Source organism: Nipponia nippon, unplaced genomic scaffold (assembly GCF_047370975.1).
Source record: "Nipponia nippon isolate SJK-2023a ecotype South Korea unplaced genomic scaffold, ASM4737097v1 scaffold_1, whole genome shotgun sequence".
NCBI lineage: Eukaryota > Metazoa > Chordata > Aves > Pelecaniformes > Threskiornithidae > Nipponia > Nipponia nippon.
In genome coordinates, this window is record NW_028262290.1 from 10,619,320 (window position 1) to 10,644,531 (window position 25,212).

The following is a 25,212-nucleotide window of genomic DNA, read 5'->3' on the forward strand; positions in this document are numbered from 1 at the left end:
CTTTTTTTGTCTTCCAGGTTTTGGTAGCAGATGTACACTTTGGATTGATGCTAAATGGATAGTGGTAGCTGTTAGAAAACCATATACATAAGTAGCAAGAAATACAGGCTGGGCCTTCAGGCACATAAATGGTCATTGTTAGGTCATGAAAAATTTGTTTTGATGGAATTCAGGTAGTGTCTTGAAATACTTGTAAACAGCGATTGCATGGAAAGATCTGAATCAGAATGACTAGAGAGAACAACGGCATCTAGCTTGTTCCTCGCTATCTGGTAAAAAGCTAGGTTCGTCATCCACCAGCCTTCAAATCTTTAACTTTCTGCTGTTGTTTGATAGTAAGTCTATGGAATACATGCTGTTACTGTAGCCGCTTCATGGTTGTTTCAAATGGACTGTTACCCGGTTGTATTAGCCACAGAGTTTGTCATTATTTCGCTGGCTGAATGTAATCATTCTTAATGGATTTACGATAAAGATTTTTGTTTACAGTTTTTTTTTGTTGTTTTTTGTTCTAAGGTCGATAAAGCAGAGCTTGACATCAAAGTGGCACTGTCTAAAGCTATGCAGATTTTTAAGTAGTTAAGCCATTCTGTCATAGGAAAATGTAACATTGAAAGCTTAATTCCTTTCTAATATCAAGAAAATGTCTTTACGCTGTTGCAATTTTTAAATATTTATTTTTTTTCTCTCTGACAAACTGAATGTAAAACGCTTCTGTAAACTTAGATGTTAGCATGAAAAAACCTGTATAATTTTTTTCACTTGTAGATGAAAGGGTGCATCAAAGTTCTTAAAGACCAGCCTCCTAACAGTGTAGAAGGCCTTCTAAATGCTCTCAGGTACTCTTATTCTTTTATTTGAAATATTTTTATGTGAATTTTCATAATTGTCCATGGCATTTCCTTCAGCAGCAAAGTGTTCAGTCAGTGTTACAGGTAAAAGGTGCGTGTGGTTGTTGCACGCTTCTTTTCCAATGTGTCTTGAGACAGGGATGCATGAAGAAGGAAGCTACTGTGTTTTAAAAGCTAGGCTGTAAACTTGCAGTTGTTCATTCTAAGATAACTTTTTGCATACTTCAGCTGCACGCAGGTTAAGAATGAGTCTGTAGAGGTAAGTGTGACAGAGCAGACGTTGTACCTGAAGTTAAAACTGATGACAAAGTATAATACATACTAAAAGCTAACTAGAAGTTAACTGTGATCACGTCTACTGACTGAACTACCAAAAAAGCACATGAGCAGCTGCAGCCTGCGCACTGTGACTTGTGCCAGATTACCAAAGAAAGGGCTGAACTAGTTGGCGTTGGCCATATCCTCAGCTGTGTGTGGTTTGACCATGCCTTAATGATTTTATTTATTATTAGTAGAATGTAAGAGTAGTTTCACGTGATTTTTATGTTTCGCAGATAGCTTCGGACATGTAAGGCAGATATTTTTTTTGGTATGCAACTAGAAATTGTTCCTCTTTCACAAAGTATTTATAGGGAGGTACTTAAGGCAATGTTTTTGCTGTAGAATAGATGAGACGGTAAGTTGCCACATTAATTGGAGAGGTAAAGAAAAATTAATAATTCTGTATAGAAACCTAGAAACTGCTAATTTGAGTCATAAAGCTGTGTGTGTAGTCAGTAGCATGTTCTTCATGTGGGTGTCCAGCACCAGAGGAGTGGCAAGAAGTGCCAAAATGTGATAGGCAGATGAAGGCTTCATTCCTGGCCCTACTTGAAAAAGTATCATGTTACTTTGGTAACAGATAACTGTAACTGGGTATTGCTATTCATGCGCTCACTTTGAAATGTGGAAGCTTTAGTTTGTCTTGCCTGAAAGCGTGCAGTTGTATTTTGTTTTTCTTGTCTATAGTGAAACTGCTTTAATTTCATTTGCCCTCTTTTTTTGTGTTAAGATGTGGTAAGAAGTGAAATAGTGTGGTATTATAAGTGGTTTCACTTGCGAAGCTTTTTCAGACTATTAGCTGAAGAAAAAAAAAAATCTGGGCTTAATTTGAGACTTCATGTGAGTATTTCCATGCCAAAATCATTTTGTTACTCATCTCTGAGCCTCCTGTACATGATCAGTCTTTGAGATAGTGATCAGTAAAAACACAAGCTTCCAGAGGGGAAAATGCTATATTAGCATTTATTTTCTGACTGAGTTATTGCTATTGCAGCTGCAAACAAACAGCGATCTTTACTGGTCCCCCATTTTTCCCCATCATGGTTGACACTATTAAAGTACATGGAAAGCGTAGCTCAGGTTCTCACTCAGTTGTGCGTTATTTTGTGGTTAGTGGCGTAAATTCAGTCCGTGCTGTCATGCTGACTTTTCACCACACCAGCCTATTTCATGCATACTTACTTTAACAATCCTGGCTTCATACATTTGATTATTCGTTTGGGTAGGGTATTTAAATCTTTTAAAAATCGCATTTGGAACTGGTAGGCAGAGATGCAGCGGTGACAAGCTATGTGTGTGTGGTGAAAGCAGATTCAAGATGATGTCATGAGAAATGAAGTCCAAATCTAAGTCTTTGATTCTGGAGGAGTGTTAGAAGTTCTCGTGTTTTCTCAAGAGAATAGATAATGTCTTAAAAGCAAATGGAAGGTGGTATGGATTTTGGAGGGAGATGAGCTGTTTATAATTTGAAATTCATATAAGTATTGTAATCATGTTCAGCTTTTTCACATGGGCAGAATACCAAGTGCAATAACTTTTCAGGATTTTAGAAAGCCTTAGGCCTCTTGTTTGTAGAATGTATAAATTACCAAAAAGTGCTGAAATCTATATAGATATTAATTTCCAAAACAAAAAGTCATTATATATTCTTCAAGTGAACAACTAAAATGTCACTGCGGTTGCAGATAACCATGAAAGTGCTAATTTAACATGTTAAATTTAAATTACAGAATAAGTTTTTACTTGCTTTTACAGTTAGGAAAGGAAGATCAGGGAAACTAATCATACAAAGAAGCCAGCGTTGAGGATATACAGTACTTTCTTTCAAAATAAAAGATGACTAAGTGTTTTGTAGTGATTTAAAAATGTGCTAATGTCCTAGAGAATTTTGAAGGGGGAAGGGGCTGGAATAAACACGTGTACACTCTTTAGTTTTAGCAGCACAGTTATTTAACTAAACAGGAAATTAGGCTGAAAAACGATTAAATCCATTCTCATCGAGCAATCTTAGAAAGGTTTGGTCACTGGAAGTTTTGAAGGAAAGTTTCTGAAGCTGTGTTTTATTTGAAGATGTTTCCTGTGGACAGAGACCTCAGAGTTAGTCTTATTGATAATTACCTGTCACAAGTGGTAACATGAGTTTACTATAAAATGGCCTATGAGCACGAAAGCCAACAGCCAGCTGAGGCTTATTTTTAACTCCCCTTGGTGCAAGGCTGTTGGGTTATAGTTCTGGTTGATAATGGCATTTTCTGATCACGATGTCTGGTTTGTGTACTTGGTAACCGTGGAGCGGGGGGGTTATCAGTGGCTGAGGGTTTTACTCTGGTACATTCAGGTTGAGCCATAAACAAATTATGTATTTGTTAAGCCAAAATGAAATAGCATCTATGCTTTTCTCAACTTGATTTTTATTTCTGTGTTTAGGTACACAACAAAGCATTTGAATGATGAGACTACCTCCAAGCAAATTAAATCCATGTTGCAATAACAATTACCTGGAATTCGCTCCTGCTGTAGACAAACAGTATTCTGCAATGACTGAGATGCACAGATATTTTTTTTTTTTAGTGATTGCAACTACTATCTCGTTCATTCTTGCTTTTTATTTTCTCTCTTCCTGTTTACCCTTTTTTTTAATCACTTTCTTGTTCTTAAGTAAGCTCAGACTTCTTTTCTGTGCCAAATCAATGAAAATTATCAATTCTGGAAAGCATTTCTACTTTTCAGAATAGCCATCCTAAGTGGCAGCTAATTATGCGTTGCATTTGGATTTCTCTGTACTGGGGAAAGATTTGTGACTTGAACTAAATATTTTTAAACTTGTGGTTTTTTCTTTTTTTGAAAAACTAATATTTAATATTGCTTCTTCTGCATGGCAAGACTGCCTACTTCTGCTATTTAAAAATCCCTTGATGACTTCATTTTCTATTGCAGCTCCTTTTCATGTGCAACCATGAGGAAACTAAAAGCAGATTTGTTTAAATTAACTGTGTTTGTACAAAATGGTACCCAACACAAAGGTTTTTTTAAATGAGTAAAAACTGTTTTGTTTAAAAGTTACGTTTGCATTTTGACTCATTTTTGTAAGGATGTATGTTGTATGTTTAACCTTTAATAACTAACGTTAAACTGTGGTGTGTGCGTAGCAAAATTACGTATGCATGTTCATGTCAAATGATTGGCTGTGGATAAGATAATAAAATCAGCTTTCATTTTTCTAAGTGTGGTTTGATTTACCAGTATTTTGAGTGAGATGTCTTCGTGCTCTTTGGATTTTTACAAAAAAATAAATTTATAAATTTTATATAGTGAAAACTCTGCTGTTTCATTACCAGTAACCACTAGTCTAATCCACTGATTTAAGCCTAGCGTGTTTCAGGGTTCTTGCTCTCCACTCTGTGCTGCTTCCCTGTCCCCAGAAATACTACTCGTACAGGGTTTGGGGCGAAGACTTTTTTGCAATCCATATAGATCCCGGTGGACATTGCTGAAGAACCTGCATCTTGGCTACCCGTGTCGATGTCTCAGTACAGTCATCAGAAATGATGTTCCAGATCAGGCTGCCGGTTTGGCTCTTCCCGTGCCAATGGTGGGGAGATTACAGCAGTAGGGAGTGAAGGAAGTTACACTCTCACGCATCTAGATATTTTGAGCTCTGTGTAAAATCTGAATAGTCTTAGCATACTAAATAATGTTTCCTGTTTGGCTAGCATTTTATCACAACAAGTGTTAAGCTTTGATAGGTTGGTCAAGAAAAGAAAGCTTCTCTTGGAGAAGACTTGAAGGGGAAAACAAGTATTGAGAATTACTAGGAAGAACCTCTCTGGGAAATGGCATGTCTTGCATCGATGGGCAAACATTAGTGCACCTCATGTGTGTGGTGCTGTTGTGATTATGCCTAAAATGAGCTGTCAGCGTTCAGGAAAGGAGACTTGAAACCTGCAGGTGAGTGTGAACACCCTCAGCTTTCTTTGCTGAACAAATGATATTTTGTAACTTCACATGGCACGCTAGCTCCAAGTACAACATAGCAGTGTGACCGTGCTGGATTTCGTGTGGACACTCCTCCTGCACCATCAGCAAAGATTCTCCTTTTTATCTTTTGTTTAGGGTTTTTTTGGAAATAAGAGATCTGCAAAATTTTAAATCCTGACACTTGAGGAAGAGTTCGAAGGAGGTACAAGTGTGTACTGCTGGTACCTGTACATCCTTCTCTGTTAGGCAGGGCAATACATATTTTTTTTTTTCTTTCCTGCCAAAGACGCTTAGCAGGGGTCCCTGCTACAGAGAAAGCAAACCATAAATAAAAGGAATAAAAAGGAATAAAATGCTCTTGCTTTGACATGATTCTGCTGTCTAGTCCTTTTGGCAGCATCATAGTTGAATCCAGCTGAGAAAGGACAAAACTTGATTTGTTTGGGTTTTTTTTAAGAAAAAAAAAAAAAAACTTTCCCAGAATTGTATGAATGTTACAAACTGTATGCAACCAACCCTTCTGCATGTATCTGAAAGGGTAACTGTCCTCATGAATTCATTCGCCTAGGAAAAAAATAATTTCATATCAACCTTGTTACTGTGAATACAGTTGTCAAATAATAATCCCAGGAGGGGCAACTCATACCGCTGTCCAGTGTTATTTTTTTGGAAATAAAGCTTTCTAGAGGAAACCTAATTTACAGAGAATAGATTTTAAGCACAACTTGAGTATTTCAGTTTTTATTTCCGATCTCATTAGAAAACACTTGAAACAGTAAATCCAGCCTGGGTGCCATTACGAAAGCACTAGCCGGAGAGCAGATTTCTTCTTCGTTGTCTGCCTCAGTGGCTACTGACTAAAACAACACAGAATTTCTTCGGTCGACTGTTTTGGACAGCTCTTCCTTTCTGCTGCCCTGCCAATGTCTTTGCTTTTAAACATTGTTTTCTTGTGGTCTGAGAATAATTGGAGCTTTCATTTTTTTTCCTCCAGCATTTGTGTTCTGCAGTTTCTCTGTGTACGCAGCTGGGAAAGGAGATGAGAGCTGGCTTGCCTTTGAGTTGGCTGGCCTGCAGCTCCGCAAGCTTCCCTGCTCGCGAGTTTTCCAAGAGAAGAAAGCAGGCCTTCCACTGCATCGGGCATCAGCTGTTTGCATTTTTGAACTGGAACCACTACGTGTTCGCTGCTGAAGCTTTGGTGCTTGTTCCTTGCAAAATCACTCCTTCGTCTTCTCCCTCTCTGTTTCAATTCTTTTGTTATCTGTGGTAGCGGACAGAAGGGTAGCTGGCAGGCTCAGCACTAAGTACTGGCCACTAAACAGCTTTTATGTAAGTTTTGGGGGAAAATTGCTCACTTTGGATGGCACCACCCTGGCCCATGTGATAGCCTGGGGTCCTGGGCTGGGTGGCACTCCACGGTTTAAATACATGCTCTGCTCAAATTAGCCGTCCTCCCTCTGCTGTCAGCTGGTGTAACCACCCTGTAGCTGTTGTGGGTGGAAGGCCTTCTCCTCGTGATGCTGTGTCTCTGAGTGTAAACCCTACTGCTGCTTTCTTATGGGCCTCAGATTCCGGGCACAGGTCTGTCGGGGGGAGGTGGGTCCGCAGGGGCTTGCGTGGTGCTCGTCGCCATTCATGGACAGCAACGGGGCTGCCCAGCTTCGCTCCTGGTCACAGGGCTGGTAGTGTGTGCCACCCCGCCAGCCCTGGATGTTTTTCTGTAGTTCTTTAGCACCAGCCTTCTTATATGACGTTGATTTGGTTCTTAAAATTTCACATAAAAAGTACAAAAATTATGGAAACACTTCTACTAAAAAAGTATCCTTTCCAGTCTCTATCTTCTGCTTACAAACCACATCAGGGTTTCACTTTGCCAGGAATGCTGCCTGTGTCCTAGTAGTTTCATTATGGCTGGAGCAGATCTGGAGAGGGAGATCCTGAAACGGTTTGTTGCAGGTGGACTCGAAGCGTTCCCAGGCGAACGTCTCATTCTGGATGCACCGTCCTCTGGCTGCTCGCTCCTGGCTCGCAAAGCCAAGGCCAGCATGTCTTCTGCAGCGAGGACATGGCGACTCTGCAGGCTGCTGCTTCACTAGAAGGATGCTCATCCTCCCTTTCTCTGGGTTTTCTAAACTTAGTGTTGGCTCTCTGTCCCTGAAAAGATTTATGCCTGTGAAATAAATGTAAATAATTAACAAGCAGTAGTTTATGCAGTCGCTGTGAGTTTATAGTTAGTTGTGGCATTTCAAAAGTGCATCTGTGTGGAAACTCGCTGCGATGGTCACTGGGCGCTGCAGACGCGGGTACCGACCAGTCCTGCTTGAGGCAGGCGGCATCCTCGAGGACGCCCTTCCTGGCTGTGGTGATTGATGGGGCTACTTGTTTCTCAAAATTTTGGGAAATGCCTCTGTGAAGCAGCTTCTTTTCTCAAAATAGAGAACTAGATCTGAATCACCAGTCTGTTTGCTCCTGCTTGCTCTTTTGATCTTTTTACTGGCCTAAACAAAGCTTTTTTTACTCCTTTTCTCAAGTCCAGTGTAATGTCTGCTGGCTGATCAACAGTAGCAGCTCTCCATCTGGACGTGGTGAAGCAAGGACTAAAGCAATCCCAGTATAAAGTTCATGCTATCAATTTGCATATGAATTTTGTAATGAATTGCTATCACATGGGGTATTTAAAACCTGGATGATTGCATCCAACTCGGTGTCCTGGACCTGGGGCAGTGCTTTGCTTCCCCCCGCTTCAGTGCTAACGATCCTTTCAGGTTGGTCTCATCCTTCTGCTTTATAGCCGTGATGACAGAAGGGTGCCTGGCCAGGCTTATCGCTTCTGTCAAAGTCATGACACATGAAGGGCTGTACCTGGTGAGGAAATCTGGCCAGGTATAACCTGACCCTGCCTCTTGAATCTGCGCAATGTTCTGGTTCCTTTTTGTCGCAGCTGTAGTACCGTGAGGTGGGTGTTTGTGGAGTCGTATGGGGCAGAGGTGAAGTCATCTGCTTACTGCGGGGATGGTGCGAGGCTTGGGCAAGCGAGGGAATAAAGCTTCCCAAGCGCTGTAATTATTTCACCAGCAAATGCTTGAGTGCGTGGTAGGCTGGTAGCAAGTTACATGGACTTGGTGTGTTCCGAACGTGCTTACCGAGGTTGCCCGTGGGTGCGAATGGTCTTGGAGCTCCCGGGGCCACGCTTATGTGCAGCCTTTCCTTGGCTGCCCTGCTCAGTCATGTCTACGTGTTTCGTGCTTGCAGCTTCACACAAGACCCTTCATGTTCCTTTTGAAAAGCATTCATCTAATATATATGGAAACGTATTGGTGCTCTCTGTTACCTTCCATGTGCTGCTGTGATTAGGAGTGATTGAGGACAGGTCTTAGGATGGCTCCTGGGACCTCAGCTTGTGCAACAGGAGTTGGAGAAATTCAGAAGGTGTATTTGTCTTTGCCCACATAGCAGTCTGCTACCCTCTGCAGGCTCCTGCCCTGGGGACCTACGGTCTCTGCTCACGCTTCAGCCTTATCCAGAAGCCAACACATTGCTGCAGGGGTCAGAGGTGTCCAATAAATGAGGCAAGGAGCAACAAACACCTGGTGTCCATGATGATGCAGTGGGACATTGGAGAGCTGTGTCCTCTCCTGGCTCCTGCCGTGGGGTTCCTCATTAGTGATGGCAAATCCCTTTTGACCCCAAGGTCTCCGGAGGTCTCTCTCTGCGCATTCTCCCCTTCCTCACCATCCAGGGTGTGTCACTGATGTCCCCATCTGCAGAAGCATGGAGAGCTCCTGCTGCAGGTGACGTCTATATGTCCTTTATGGCTTTGTTTCTTGCTGGTAACCATGTACATCATGAACTGACTGAGGCAGAGAAGGGGTGGTCTCTGTAGTCATGGGAGCCTAAGACAACCCCAAGTCAGAGCTGGTCTGGCGGGAGCATGTATCTGGCCTGATCTGTGGCCCATCTTTTCCTTGGATGCATGCGAGGAAGAAACTGAGCTGCTTATTTTATCCTGGCTCCCCGTCTTCCTGCATTGCGTGCCCATTGTGTCAAAGTGACCCTTGAACGTTGGCCAAATGAGGGGCCGGTGTCCAAGCTTGGGAAAGGAGCGTGCGCGCACATCCAGCTCATCCCATGAGGCTGGAAACGCACCCATCATGTGAAGGGGCACGTGAGACACGCATCCGATTGCAGGGTGGAGGGAGGTGTTGCAGGGTAAAACTGATGTCCCCATAACCAGCTATGTGACCCCTGATTAGCATTGGTGTAATTAAAAGCAGCGTGGGAGTGCATTTGCTGAAAGACTTGAGCTTAAGTAATGTGGAAGTCTTAACTGTGCTATTTCCTAGCTTTTAAGCAATTGCCTTTATCATCTTTAGCATCCTTACTGTTGTTTTAAGGTGGTATACTCTACATTCAGCACAGTGCATCTTTGAAATGGCTTGTAGTGCCCGAGAGTGAAATGCCACCATGAGACCCGGGCTAGAGGTGCTTTCTGTGTTTGCCAGCTGATTGACTGCAGTCTGGCTAGAAGAATGATGATTTAACGCCACGGGAAGGAAAGTTGGCTGATGTCATGAGGAATTTCCTAACACATCTCTTACGCTAACATAAACATCTTGCAAGAGAAGTGGAAGAGGATGGCTCCTTGGAGACATTTAAGCTAAACTGAATAAAGGGCGAGAGGTGTCCGTTAGGAAATGTTGCTGCACTGGAATGGGCCGGGCTGACCGACAGGTCTTTTCCGTCTTAAACTGAGGTTTGCACTGGAAATTATGCTTATGAAATGTTCCTGCGTAGGCAGTTTGAGGTGTCAAAATTCAGAAGCTGGGAGGCGTTGGACCAAACCATCGTCCGCAGAGCGTCAATAATAACTATAAATATAACTTTGGCCAGAGCTGCGGAAAACGCAAAAAATGCTCCTGGGAAAGCTGCCGCATGGCAGGAGAGAGAAACCGGCTGTCCTGAAGATGGCAGTGATGCTCTTCTCAAACGAGCCATATTTACTGGCTGAATGCCACTGTTCTTTGAGAGCGACTGTCCCACCCACAAACTCTCCCTTCTATAAATTACTGCAATATTACTTTTCCCTTCAAAGACTCAGTGATCCATTGCTCTCTTTATTTCTCCCCTCATTTCGACACATTAACACAACTTGCTTCATGCTCTGGCTTTGCAAATGAGGAACAATTGATACCGCGGCATAATTGCGTGCCTGCTCTCAAGGAGGGAACTCGTTTAAAAAACGAACGGCCCCAGACCCCGAAGTTGTGCCTCTGCTGATCTTCGAGTCTCTAAAGAATTTTGAAATATGCTGTTAATCAAAAGCTAATTAAACGTTTTAATTAGTTTTTACAGGGTGGGTTTTGTTACGGAAGGCGCTATCTAGGTCTTTGCGGCACGGGAAGCTCTTGCTCAGGGAGCAGAGCAGGTAGAGCAGAGCAGTAGGGTTTCAGTCGCTTTGCTGAAGGACCTTCAGCCTCGAAGGCACCGTCATCTTCAGTGTCTGTCCCCCTTCGCCTCTAGCAGAGGTAGCTGTCTCTCATCAGCGAGGCTTTGGGGATGGTGCTGGTTGCAGGGGCAGCAGCAGCTGCTTTCATCCAGCTGAGCGGCTGCTTGGCAAACTCAGGGCCCCTTCCCACGGTTTGGACTTGTATTTACTCTTTGGGTCTGAGCCCTGGTCTCTGCAGCCCCAAGCAGATTTCTTCTGGAGACGGGGTGAGCCCGATATCAGACCATGGGAAATTTCTGTGGTCTGAACCTAGAGCAGCACTTCATAGCAATAGCTGTAAGAGTGCTCTGTGCGTCTGTGTGGGGGAGGTGTGTGTATATTATATATCTTTTAAATAGCCTACTCTATCACTACTGTAAATGCTATAAGTTTACAATAAAACCTCTGTTGCAGGTAAGGGAGGAGCTGATATTGTGCACTGCAGTGATTTCTTCAATCTGCTGCATCTCCCCCCCACCCCTGGGCTGGGTCTTTGGCTGCATTCTTTCCCAAAACTGTTTTGTTTTCCTGTTTGTTTGGTTGGTTTTTTTAATAATGTCAATAACAACAGACGCAGCTTGAGCCTGCATCCAACGCAGAGAAATTTCTGGGGTCTGATTTGCCTGAGGTTAGGAAAATCCCACACTTGATTTCTCTTGTAAAGGAAGAGTTTGGCTCTCTGAATCCTCGCCGCGTTTTTGGGCCTGAGCAAGCGGCCGAGGGCTGTGCCGAGCCGCCCGGGGAGCAGCTCCGAGGGGCTGTGTAACGGGATCGGAATTTGGTCAGTCTGCGCCGCTTCCTCTTCAGAAAGGCGTTGGAGATGGAGGAGGGCTGCCCGCAGCCAAGCGCGGGGCTGGTTGTTGGGGACGTGCCGGAGGAGTGGCAGCGGGTAGCAGGCACGCTGAGCACCGCTTCGGGTGCAGCCTGATGCTTCGATAAAACAAGCAACATGTGAGCATCAAGGAGTGCGGCTCTGCAGCCCAAATCGCATCCCTGTGACTGAGTCGCTGATGAGATTTGGGGCATCCTTTTTAAGGTGATTTTTGTGCAAGGATTTGTGTGCTGACAAGCCATGGGGTGGGCTGTAAATGGGGAAAGCAAACAAACTTGCATTGCAGAAACTTTTAGGGATGCTAATCGAATTGCATTCGGAGGCAGAACCTTCCTGTTCTTCTTCAGGAGTGATTCAGCCACTCAGCAGTCCTGTCACCCCTTCTAACCAACGGCCCGTTGCCAAAAATCCCTGGTCCTCAGCAGGTAAACAGCATCAATGCTCCTCTGGTTTCAAACACAGGCTTTGGATTCAGGCCAGGAGAAAAGGCTGGGAGCTCTTTAGTAGCATCATTGAAAGATCATCACCTACCAGGACTCAGACCAAACGCTGCTTCCCGTCCTAGTGGTGTCTGTTAGCCCTGCTGATCATTAGGTGCTCTCTTGCTGAGGAAGAGTGTTGCAGGAAAACGCACGAAAATAGTTTGAATTTTTTGTGCAGGGGTTCACACAATGAACAGCAATGGCAAACGGACTGCCCAGGATTGGTGTTACTAAACTTGCCAAGTCCTGCAGGAATCAACCTCCCACTATTTTCTTTTGACGTCTGCATGCAACCGCTGCTGAGACTCATTAGGCGGGATCAGTCCCAGTGCAGGCACTGCAGTGACTGCAAATCACGTTGCATGGTCTGTACCAAAGACAGACCATTGCTCCCAGCATGCCGGCTCGTGGGTGGATGTGCATGGCCCCAACTGGCTGACACTGCTGGTTTGGAGATAGTGGCACTTCATGGTGCCATCGTCAATGTTAGCTGGTGCTGCCATTGCATCCCCTCGTCTGTTGGTCACAGCACTGACTGGTCTGGCTTGGAGTGCTTGTGCTTTCCATGCTTTGATCGACTCCACTAGCTTGGCAGATCCCAGAAAAACCTGTTCACTTCTGTTCTCCTCCAGTTCAGCCGTGCTCGGCAGGGCCCCAAAAGGAGCACTGACAGGGCATCTCTGCTGAGGCTTGCCTGCTCCCTGTGTCAGTGCTAGCTGACCTGGATGGCTGGGGTATTTCTGCTCCTTGCAGACAGAATAGACTCACCCGTGGTGAGGCCATGGCTGTAGGGTAAATCTGGCACGGCCTGCAGCACGTAGGTGGCTCTCACTGGTACAAAGCGCTGCCCTGTGTCACTGGGCCAGCACTGGCTGTCCCAGCACATCTCTGCTGGCTCCTGCCCCGTGTACCACTTTCCCATGGCATTCCTCATCTTACACCTTCTCCAGGGGATGGGTGGGCCCAAGCCCATAACATCCAAAAAATCATTAGGTATTGGGGACAGAAGTTTGAGGTTGACCATTAAATTCCTTTAGTGACCTGCTACAGCAAAAGAAAACACATTTGGGCAGGAGATGAAACGTTCCTGTGTTGTGGTTGTGGATCTGAGGACCACCATCAACCTTCCTGGCTGTAAGCAGCATCTTTTGGCCCTTCTTTGTATAAGACTTGCCCAAAGCCAGCTGCTTCCACAACAAACCACTCCACGCGTTCCTGCCTTGGCAGACTGAAAGCACAAGGGACGGTAACCTGGGTACGTGGAGCTGCGTATGTCGTGAGACATTTGGATTAAAGGACTCAGTCGAGGTTGGAGAGTGATTGCTTTGGCCATTACAAAATGGGTGGTGAAAATAAGTTTCCCAAAAAATTAGAAAAAAACAATGAATGGATCCAAAACTATATGGAGGAAAGAGAAGTAAAGCAGCCTGTATATAATAATCAAAGTTTCAGTGAATTGAATAGCTCATATTGTAAATCAATAAGTACTATGGTTTCTACTCATTTTCATTATACAGTTTACCTGTAAAGGTGTTTGAGCTCAGGTCTCCTGTGCTGGGAAACTCTTTTCTCATTCTAGCTTTCTCATACACTAGAAAAGCGCTTTAACAAATAGTTTGCAGCATCTAATTTCTGTATGTATACATATATGTATAATGTATATGTTATATAAATAAAAAACAGATGTTTGTAATGGACAAACTATTAGTTGCAACTCCTGGGGGGAAAAAAAAAGGTAGCTATGGTAATGGTTGGCCTGCAACAAAACATCTGATTTTATATAACAATATATTTCTATAATTTGTGTAGAAAATCAAACGTTTGTAGCAAGCAAAGTATAAGTTACAATTTGTTTTCTGGGAATTTAGGAGCTGCTAAGCTCTCTCAGACCTGTGAGCCTTCTAGCTCAGGATTTTGACAATGACCAGAATGGGGCAGACTGAGGGTGTTCCAAGAAACCCTGCAACAAGCAGTTAGGTTATCCCTTATCTCAGAAAAGTTTCCATTCTTCCCCTTCCCCCTGTAATTAGAGGTTAGCTAATGCCTCGAATCACGAGAGTTTTCATCTTTCCTGAGACTTCGTTTCAAAAATAACTTTAAATATTTACTGCTGTAACTCTGGTCGTGCTCGTTACTCATTGAAATGTCTAATCATGGTTGGAGTCTTGCCAAGGTTTTGTTATCTTTCAGCTTCATCCCATTTTCCTGCTGCCTGATGATCTAAGGATGAGTGAGAGCAGTGATATGTAGAACGACCAAATAAAGAATGGTAAGAGTTTGGGGAAATTACCGGAAAGCAACAAAGTTTTCCTATATATAGTTTTTCCATTTCATGTAACTTACTGTAGCAGGAGCAAAAAAGCACAACCACAGGCTTTGACACCACATTTTGGGATCGTTTTCCTCCCTGATAACTCTATGTTAACGGCAATCCCGAAGCGTGTTTCACGGACCAGGCCCCTCCTGACCGGAGCCGCAATGTGCTGCTCGCTCAGAGCCATCTCAGGTGTGGGGGTCCCAGACTTCGGCTGGACCAGCCCCTTCCCTGTTGCCTTCCTTCTCCTTTTCATGCGCTAAGGGAAAGCCTTGAGGGCAGAGCTGCAAGTATTGCCCCACGGGGAGAAGAGAAGAGGACCGCTGATGACTCGGGCACAGAGATATTCAAGATGTGAGACTTTGGAGAGCCTGGGTACAGCACGGTGGGGAACTTGAGCATCTGAGGCAGGTAAGTCATGCCAGCTGGGAGGCAGATGTGGCCCTGGTGGGTGACTTAGCCACATTTGGCATAGAGGTGATGCAGTCAGATGCGGAGGTCAACATTGTGGAGACGCACAGCAGGCTGGATCTGTCTGGTGTGTCTGGGGATGTGGGGCTTATCTGCATGCATCCATCCAGCAGTTGCTTTTCTGGTAACTGAGTAGCCGAATGTCATGCTAGTGCTGATACACAGTACCAAAAAAGCCCATGGCCATGTCTGTTTTACCTGTGAGCCATAGGCTGTGACCCTGCATAACAGGTATCTGAGAGCTGCCTCATGTAAGGGTGAAGGTAGGAAGTGATGGTGAGTCCTGTGCAAAAGAAAAACTCTAGCTGGCAACTCCTTAGGGCACAGAGCTTTTATGAGACACCTTGGTCTCTCTGGGATTAGCCTTGTGGGGTCCGGACTGGTCTCTCTGCCAGGCATGCTGTTACTTGGATGAAAGCAAGGCACTGGGGAAATGAAGCAGGGTTCTGGTGGGATGATAACCTCGGCACAGACTCCCTGTTTGGAAGTAGTGATGGATGAGATCTTGCTGATAAACTATCTGTCGTGATATTATCAGGATGGATCTCGGTGTTAAAAGCTGGTTTGATGTTGTGGAGTTTGGTTTCCTTCTCACTGCTATCACAGTGATAAGACCGTGATGTTTAGCTGGGATAAATACTCTGCTGCATTCCAAAGCCTGGCTCTTTTTTTTTTTTTTTTCCCCCTCATTTGTATTAATAGCAGGCATTATTATAAATGCATTATTGTATTCAGCAGGGAATTGTGAAATTGGCAGTTGAGGGGCTCTCTTGCAAGAGGGAGACAGCTTCTCCTCAGGCTGAGTGAATATTTAATCTTCCATCCATCCTTTCCCACATCTCCCTCCATGGTCAAAGCTGCTGAACAGAAGGGAAAACAAATTTAATCTGACTTTGAAAGTTCAGTGAATATTCAGTAAATAATCCATTCACTACAGAGGAGGCCTTGCATTTGCTACAAAAATTCATAGGTGCTTTCCAATGTTGATGGGTGTAGCTTCAGAAAGCAAAGCATCTTTCTAAAAATCCACTAACAATATTGGTGTGTTTATTTGTATTTAAGTACAAATCAAAGTACCTCAGGACATTTGATGTAAAGATTGAGCCTTCATAGTGCTAGGAGCTGTAGAAAGAAATAAGAGAGTTGCTGCTTTAGTGGTCAGATCAACATGATTAGTGGTTACACACTGGGATGCAACATGGAATGGAAGAGACAAATGAACTGGAAGAACCAACTAGTCATAAAATGAACTTTTTCAAAAAAGACAATATCCTAATACACCTAGCTGATTTCTTCTGGACATGACTTAGTGGTCCCCAGGTGAAATAGGCATTGTGGCATGATTTAAAGTAGGGCAATGTGGCCATGCAGCAAATTTTGATGGGAAGTTTGCCAAAAAGTGGGAAAATGCTGCGTGACTCAGAAAAGTCGAGTCTCACAGCTCCCAGAGGTGAGGAATGATCTCCTGGATGCCTTGTGACCTGCTGGGCTGCCTCCCCAAAGACCTTGAAGGTGAAGGCAGACACCTCAGGTCAGTGCTGGAGGGGATGCTCAAGAGCGAAGCTGAGACTATTCAGGGTGTTGTTCTTTATCCCATCTTAACTATTGCTTAAAATCACACTTGTTCTTCAGGTTTCGGTTTTTGCTCTAGCAGGCAATTTATCCAAATGAGCAAATAGCATCATGCTCTTTTCCTTCAGCTACAGCTGATTCAGATCCTATTAGTGTCTCCAACTATTTCAAATTGCTCTTTGTCGGATGCATTGCCGGGTGCTTTCCTGCACGCAAGCGTAGGGGCTGATGCGGTTAAAGTACGAGACTTTGGCCTCCGTCCGCACTGTTCCTGACAGAGAAGCTGAGGTAGCACATAAGCCCGTCCTCATGCATTTAGATGTCTTCATCAGCAGAGAGCACCGTTTGGGAAAGAGACATTTAAAAATCTCTCTGTTGGGTTTATAGGTTCTTTAAAGCCACTTAGTCATTTGATAGCAGTTTAAAATTAGTCCATACAAGATGAGGCATCAACACAGTCTTTTCCCAAAGCTCCTTATTAGCATTGATTTTTCAGTCAGGAGAAGAGTCGAGTAGTGGAAGATTAAATTAATGATACTGCGGTCTGTACGGTTTGCCTGGAAATGCCTGGCATCTTGTGCAGGGACTTTATCACGTGGTTTTCCATGATACAAAACCTGAAGATTCAGCAACAAGAACACAAAAAGGTCATTCCTGTTTTTAAGGTGTTATTTTGACTGGGATGAAAACTGCTTTTCACCTCTGTCTTTCGTTTCACTAATAGTTGGCAGTTGACATGACATGACCCTTGTTATTCAGAATTTCATTTAGATCATCTCCTGGTGATTGTGGTCTTTGAATTCATGAGTGTAGTTAGAAATAATACATTGATTATTTCAGAAAAATCCAGTAAGAATTATCTGGTTTTGGGTTGTTTTGGTTTTGGTTTTTTTTTTTTAAAGCCACGTGTCAGGCAATGCTCTGCAAAATGGTGTGCTGGAAGGATGGGATGCATTCCTAGTCCTTGTGTCTCACTGCTTGGCTGTTGCAGACAAAAGGGCTGATGCAATTGAAATTAATGGGACTTTTTCCCCTGGTGTCGGTGGGCAAGGGAGTGGTGTGACAGGAGGAGGCAGGCTGGCCGAGGCAGGAGCACGCCCCGTACTCCTCATGCTTTTGGACAGACAGAGATCCATGAGTTGGCACCCTGCAGTATACGCTGGAAGGAATTAGTTGTTAAAGAGATGAAGATAAAAGGGTCTAGAAGGTAAGGGGCTCCTCTAAGCACCTTTATTTCTGGCAAGTCTTTTTGTCTTGGGCTAGTCAGACCTACCTTGAATGATGCTGAAGCAAGAGTCCCATCTAACTTCTCTTGATAGAGAGTGAAAAAAGACAAGTGTGTCTCCAGCTTGACTCATCCTGTCCTAACATCATTAGACAGACAAGATCAATGTCTTTCTGAAAGTGTCTCTCTCTCCCTGTGGCTACAGGGAGAACCTAGGTGGCCATGTTTATTTCTTAGATAATTCAAGTTGTGTCAGATCAATCCTGGTTTTTATTGCTGCCTTTTTCTGAAAGGCCGCACTTGAACCAGCACAGGTATATTGTATATAATCATAGCACGGATGCTTGAGTTATGAGGTATCTGCAAGACCGAAGACATCACAAAACTCTGTTGCAAACATATCCTGACATTTTCCATTTTCTTTTTTCTACTTTGGAAGCAGCAGAGACCAGATAGCCTGAAGTCAGTATACCATTGATGTTAGGTGATTGGACCATAGAGTTTTTTTGAGAAAAATCTGCAGACCAGCTTGTTTTGCACCAGTTTCTGACTGCTGAGAGGTGAGTGAAATCACCAGAACTGTACTCTTGTGCAAAGCTGCGATTACAAACTTTTAAAATGAGAAACAATGACAACAAAAAATTAATCATGAGCTTTGTCTGCCAATTGACCAGACACCAGTGATCTCCACAGATAACATCAAATACCTGTTGATACATGAAAAGCCCTTTTTTGGTTAGTTTGTTTTTCCATGATACATTTCATGGACCCATTTCCAGTTCCTCGCAGCCCATCACTGGTTGGTCCATACCTTACAAGTTGCGAACCACTGGTTTAGCAGATATTTGGGGACTGGACTTATGCATCACCTGGAAAAAGATTCTCAGAACCTGTGGAAGAACTGAGGTCACTTCTTTGAAGGAGCAGGCCTGAAGGTGACCATGGAGGGACCGCAGTAAGGAGCCAACACTGTTTATTAACTAACTGTCAGTGGGGCGATGGTGTGCTAAGCCCAACGGGGGTGGTGGCCTCTCTGGAGAGAGGGGACAGTAGCTAAGGAGAATTAAAAGGAAGGAGGGACTCGAAATAATGACTGCATCTCTCCTTTTACTTATTTGTTTTGCCTCCAGGCTCTCCCTTAGAGGGTGATGCAAGTTTCCAAGCCCAAATTTTGCCTTGTGGGAAAAAATGTGTTCCACGCGTTGTTTTTTGGGATGCTAATGTGCCAGGCTGGGGTCCTTGAAGAAGATGTGACCCCCTGTCTCTGCAACTTCATTAACTCTCCTTCTGCCTCCCCCCAAACCCACGTGTTCAAGCACTGCAGGAACATCATGTCATCGATGCTGTAGCAGACGGTTACTTTATCCTATTTGATGCCATCATTTCATAAATCAGATCAGAAGACGACACTGGGTCATTCTGTCCTGACTGAAGTGATTAAGTAGATCTGTACTATTAACTGCAGTTATCTTCTGAAAATGTCAGACTGCCTGCCAAGATCTTGCCGTGAGTTAAATAAGCATCTGCTGGCTGAGGATTCGAACTCCGGAGTGGAGGCGATCGTACATAACTGTGAAATGAAAACCCACGGATCGAGCAGCCGCCTCGGACCACCGGATCCTGCATCTTCCTGCCCCTTGGTGTTGTGGTTCTGCACAGAAGGCTCATGTGCCCAGCAGTTTTGTCCCAGCTGTATGGGTTTCGTCCAGCTGAGATATCATGTAGCTGACAATTGTTCCTTGTGGGGGGAATGAAGTTCTGAGGAAATTAAATATTATTTTAAAAAGACAGGACTTTTTCTGTATATTCATTGTATGAATTCAGTGGCTCCCCAGACATCTGGCAAGTATTGTGGCTGTGTCTGAGAGCTTTTGGAGAAGGAGCCTTGGCACTGACATTAAATGCAGTACAAGAAAACAGAGAGGAGAAGAAATTGCTGCTTTAAGGAGGAAGAACATTTGCAGCTTTGCAAAATGGCACAGGGAGCTTTTACTGCAGGCTGAGATGGGATTAACAGCCCTGCAGCAGTGTTTTGAACTACCTCCTGATTGTCTGGAGGTCGTTCAGGACCTGCCGCCCCCCGCTGTGGCAGTGCCGGCCGTTAGCATTCTTCATCCACAAATGGATGCTGGCTCACACGTCGGCTCTTTAATAGTTCCCTTTAGGATCTGAGGATGTAAAGCATTAGGAAACTTGCAGTGTTGTAATAAAAGGCACTAGGGATGCTTGATAAGACAAAGTATTAGAGGTTTCCTTCTGCATAAGTAGTGTGTGTATATATATAGATGCGTGTGTGTGTATTTATATATATATGCACACGTTTGCTTCTGGTTAGTGCACAGACAGAAAGTCAGGGCTTACCACCCTTTCCTAGGTTAGGGGAAGACCACTGATGTTCCTAACAAATGAAAACACAATTGATGATGAATTTTGTGTATTGTTTTTTATCGGTTTCTTAGGATTGCTTTGCAGGCATATGAGGACGCTGAAGAAGTATAAATGAAGAGTCTTTGCAACAGACATGCCTTCTACATTGACAGTGGGAAGGCAGGACTCCCAGGTTTTATTTCTCTTGGACTTTTAAATGTTATCTTGCCTATTGTACTAAACCTCTTCAGACCTCCAGTTAACTTCATCGCTAAAACGGGAATTCCCCTGGTGCTGTGAGGCTGCAGGAGGCAGACTAGGCTGGTGGGACAGTAGGAGAAGGATGATTTGTGGTGTTTGGCCAGTGCCTGTGTCCTAGGCTGTCACTGTCCCAGAATGTTTGCTATATTTACCGTTAGCTTTGCTGCCAGTAGAAGGATTCAAAATTGTGGGTACTTGGGAGAGTGTGTTCACTTACAGGTGGTTAAAGAAATGGCATAAGGTCATTGTCACTGAATTCCGGAATGTGATTTAATGGCAAGGTTCAGCTAGGTTTGCTGGGTTCGACTTCTTGTTTATAAGGGTGTCTGCCTGAGCGAAGAAACCATCTCTAGGAGCATCGCAGCAAAAGCATCTCAGCTTTAGAAGAAGGAGTGGCCACGGGACCTGGGAAGGATGGGGACGGTAGCTCCTCCAGCCCGCGCTGTGCTAGGGGAGGTCTCCCACACAAGTCCTACAGGATTAACTTGTCTCTCCAGGCGAGGATTTTCCGTTTATGAAGGTAACAGTACTGAGCTGTGCAGGACACATTTCTTTCCTGCTAATTCAGTGCTGTGCCGGGAGAATTGGCCCCTTGTGGGCTGGTGTCAGTGGCTACAGGCATTTCCCCTCTCAGCATGCTGCAGCCATATGGACGCAAGGACACACGCCGCTTTCACAGCCGGTGGTTTTGCTGCAGCTGACTTTTTTCCCTTTAAAGTTTTGATTGCCTGAGATAATACTCAAGCTCAGAAGCAGTGTGGCAGTGATGATCCCTTGCTTGTTGGCCATAAGAATTTATTTGCTTGTTTATCACCCACCCTTGTAATACCTTAAGCGCAAGGTCAGGACAAGAAAAGATTAAAAAGCCAATTTTATAGGCTCATGTAAATACCAGTGCCATCAATGGCATTATCCCAGCAGGATTTTAGACCTCAAATTCTTCTATAGTTTTAAAATAAATTCCCAAAATAGGATATAGTTCAAAATCAGTCAATTTTATTGAATTTTGCACAACTGTCAACATTCACAGGGAGTGAAAAGTGTTGTGTCACATCCTCAGCTGCTGCAAACTGGCAGAATGCCACTGAAGTTAAAGGGGGAAAGATAATTTATATCAACTGAGATTTTTGGCATTGTGAAGTGGTGAGGAAGGGACCCAAATTGTTTCCCCACATGCCCCATAGTGAGTGACCTGCTATGTCCAACTTCTGCATGGCAAGTTTATAATTTTCTTTTGCTACTTGGCAGTTTCAGTCTAACCCCTTTTCCCCACTTCTTCCAGCCAAAAGAGAAATGCAAGAAATGAGTCAGGTCTCCCTCACTCTGGAGGCATCTCAAAATCCCTTGGAAATAATGTTACTGCATTCTAGTAATAGTTGGCGTGGATTTTTTCCATCCACAGCGTATGGCTACTAATTATGGGCCTGCTTTTCAGGCAGTTGCAGAGGGCTGTCAGTGGGAGTCGAGAGTACCGAGTGTTTTAAAGAATGTAATTCATCTCCATCACAATTTGGGGTGATGGATGTTGTTTTGTGAAATATTACAAAGAACCCCAAAGTTTACTGGGAGTTTACTGGGGGCACCCTTCTTGCATTTTAACAAAGTACATATATATATATATATATATATATATATATGCATTTAATTTCTTTATTTTTTTTTTCTCTCTCTCTGGTTTATCATGTACATATTGTCTTCCCTAAAGTTGCTGGAAAAACTTATTTCTTGACCATGGAATTACTTTTAACCATGTATTTATTTCCTTAGAGACATCCACCTACTAATTATATTTTGCTGCTTCCTCCCCTCAATTTCTTTGCTTGCCACAAACAGACTCATTCCCAACCTCTAATATTAGTGATACCCAAGGGCAAGTCTGAAGTTGGTGCAAATTTGCCAGATTTTCATTCATTTCTCTGGGGAGAAGGAATGAAGAACATTATGCATGAGCTGGGAGTGTCCTTTAGCCTCTTGTATGAGTGAAAGTGCTTTATGTGGGCCCAGGCACTGCGGTGATGGAGCACAGATGGGGCTTGGACACGTAGGTATGGAGCAGGGAGCAATAGGGGCTCGGATGCCAGGACCCTGCACTTTATCTACAAAGCTGTATTGCACCTCACCTCAGTGACAAGTTCTCACCTCTTTCATACCAAAATGTGTGCTGTTAAAGGGAAGAGCAAAGCAGCCTCATTTGCTTCTCGCAAGCTGCCAGTGTCCCACATGTGGGACCTCCTGAGGTTGGGCAGATAATGTGGAGAGACCTCAGATGAGGTCAGATAGAGGGTGAGGCCAAGGGAAATCAGCTTTACTTCAGCCTCTCTCACGTGGTCGATCTGAGTCACCTCTGTTTCAACTGTTTGAGGGTTTGCGACACAGTGAAATGTGTGAGAGCCAGAAGCCCTCCAGGTATCTTCGGTGAGGAAAAGCTGCAGTGGTTGCATCTCCAAGCTCAGGTTGATTTGGGGACCCACCAGAGTTACAGACATGCTCAGCTTAGTTTGCATGAAGTAATGAGCTATTCTGCTGCATTCAAATCATGTGTACACCATATGCCGTGGATGAAGAGAAGGAAAGTTGTACTGATTAAAGTATACCCTTTTCACGCGCTTTCTTCCCTCCTCCTGTCCTTCCCCCAAACCAGGAGTCTTTTTTACTTTCCTGCCCTTAATTTGAGCTCTGTAGGACACCAGCTAAAGGAACATACTCGCTTTGTATGGGAATTAATGAGTTCAAACGGTCACCTTACACAGCAGAGATGTGTGGGAAAGAAAACCTGTGTCAATGTGAAACATGTGTGCGCCTGTCCAGAGGATGAGGCATCTGATTCATAAATCAGTGGCAGGGAGGTAAGGAGAGATGTGTGGGTTTGGTAACAACTGTCAGACTTAAATGGTGCATTTTACTCTTTTTCATCTTAGGTCTCCCAAGAAGATCATATTTTTGACTTATATGTTTTCTCTCTGGTGCTGACCAGAGTTTAAAGCATCCAGAAGGTCAGCATGTTCCTGTTTCGTGTCATCTTGTGATTCCCAGTGATGCTCTGTGCACACGAGCACTGTCAGGATCTGCAGGGTATGTGTTTGGGGGAACAAAGGAAGGCTGCAAAAGCTGTCTGAGAGCTGTGTCGTGCCTGCCCCTTTGGGCTGGTCAGTTACTTGGAGTGTGTTAATGCTGCAGTGAGTAGGAGATGAGCAAATTCAAAAACTGCTTATCTATGCTGGAAGCATTTCCTGCAAAGACATGTGAATGCATCTCAGGGGAGGACACAGAGAATATATTGTCCTGCTTATATCAATTGCCCCTTTAAAAAAGACTCAGACTGAACTCACAGTAGCTCTGGAGATCAGGCGGGGAGTTGTCCCATCGCAGTGAAATCCGCAGCCCACCAAGCAGCTGCCTGCGTACCTAGGTGCAGGCACCTCTTGGGGATGGGGTTAAAGTGGGTCTGAGATCCAAGAACAGCTTTGTGACTGAGCCTGTAGTCTGCAGGATCTCCTCTTCCCTAGTGTGATTTCACATTAGTTATCGCAGCTGTAGCAGGTGTGGAGGTTGGAGAAAGCCCCAAATCTGGGGTGCTGGCCTTGCCTGTGAAACCAGGCTAAGGCAGGAAGAGCTGGTCCAGGTCAGAGAGAAAACAGGTGGAAAGAAACGTGCCCATTTTGCCAGAAGACAGCAATTCCGTCCAATATTTTAGAAATGCCTCCCTTTTTACCCTTGCGCTATCTACATTAGCAGTCTCTGAGCGTTGCCTTCTGGGCTGAGGGAGAGGAAGGCTGTGCTGAAGCAAACTGCACCGTGTCTTCTCCCACACCACAAAGATCAAGCAGGTTCTGCCAAGACTCTGCAGTTCCTGTTTACGCCATACATGACGTTCCCAATCCCTTCAGCACTCGTGGTAGTTCCTGCAGCTCTTCCTCGATAACTAACTCCAACTGGCACAGCTGAAACATCAGCAAGATGAATCCTTGGAGAGCAGCCAGCTCTTGCTTTTATTTTGGACTTGTGTTGCTGATGTCAAGCCTTTGAACAAGGCCTCAGGCCCCTGTTACAGCGCGGGGCAGATGAATACAAAGAGGGGGTTCTTGTCTTGTGGGGGCGACACGAGTCACAAGCTCTCCAACGGGATGCCAGACTGCAAGCGTTTGTTGTGGTCCAAGCCACTGCTTATTTCCTCCAGTGACGCAAACTTGGGTCAGTCCTTTTCGGTGGTTGAGCGCGTGCGAAGAGAGATGCTAACCTCCCCGGCATTTCTCCGCTGGTACATGCGCACATGTTTGCGCAAACCCAGAAATGACAGACTTGATTCAAAGACGACTGGGTGGGGTTGTTTGGTCTGTGGGCTGCCGGAGGTCTGAACCAGGCGCTGTCAGGCTGGGAATCTCTGGATGAAGATCTGGAGGGAGCGCGGGTGTGTAGCACCTCACGTTGCTGAGACCAGCAGAGGCTGGATGTTAAACTTCTCAAGCTGCAAGCAAGAGCTTCCTGGCAAGAGCTAAATGTTTGCTGTAGACGTCTATAACAGATGTGGGAAAGAAATAGCATACTCTTAACTAGCCTATGATAATAATCATAGCCTGGGAGATAAATACCCTCCTGCCAGTGGTTTCCAATGCAATCATTTACAACCTGGTCAAAGCAGAGATTAGGCTTCATGATTGCATGACATTGAATTTGCCTCCTACTCTGCAAGGAGGAAAGAAAATTCTTCATGCTGAATGGTGCCTACAGCTTTGGACCTTATAAGCTATCTGCTTGTTTGTTAAGAAGAATTATTTAATCCTCAATACCTCAGCAGCCTCTTTGCTATTTAATAACAACGCTCCTCTCTAATCTCTGGTTTTGATGTAGTTTGTTGTATGTTTTTGAGGGGTGAAGCCAGCATGGGACTATGTGTGAGAGCAGCAGTGTAATGGTCATTGTTGTTGACTTGCTCCACCTTAGTGAATGTTAATAGTTGAGAATGCACCCGCATCTCATGTGCAAAAGGATTTATCATTTCCAGAATATTCTGTAGAACTGACAGTTTTCCAGGTGACACTGACCCATCCCTTCC

At 44.4% G+C, this 25,212-nt stretch overlaps 1 protein-coding gene across 4 annotated transcripts in view; it reads left to right on the top strand.

Moving 5' to 3' along the window:
- CYRIB (CYFIP related Rac1 interactor B) overlaps positions 1-4,479 on the top strand; it is a 102,316-nt gene extending 97,837 nt beyond the window's left edge. For all 4 annotated transcript variants that reach the window (XM_087746002.1, XM_087746011.1, XM_087746017.1 and 1 more), the window contains 2 exons: positions 769-839; positions 3,600-4,479. In XM_087746002.1, coding sequence (XP_087602128.1) covers positions 769-839; positions 3,600-3,663 — 135 coding nt within the window. In that variant the 3' untranslated portion in view covers positions 3,664-4,479. The remainder of the gene's footprint in view (positions 1-768; positions 840-3,599) is intronic.
- The last annotated feature ends 20,733 nt before the right edge of the window (positions 4,480-25,212 follow it).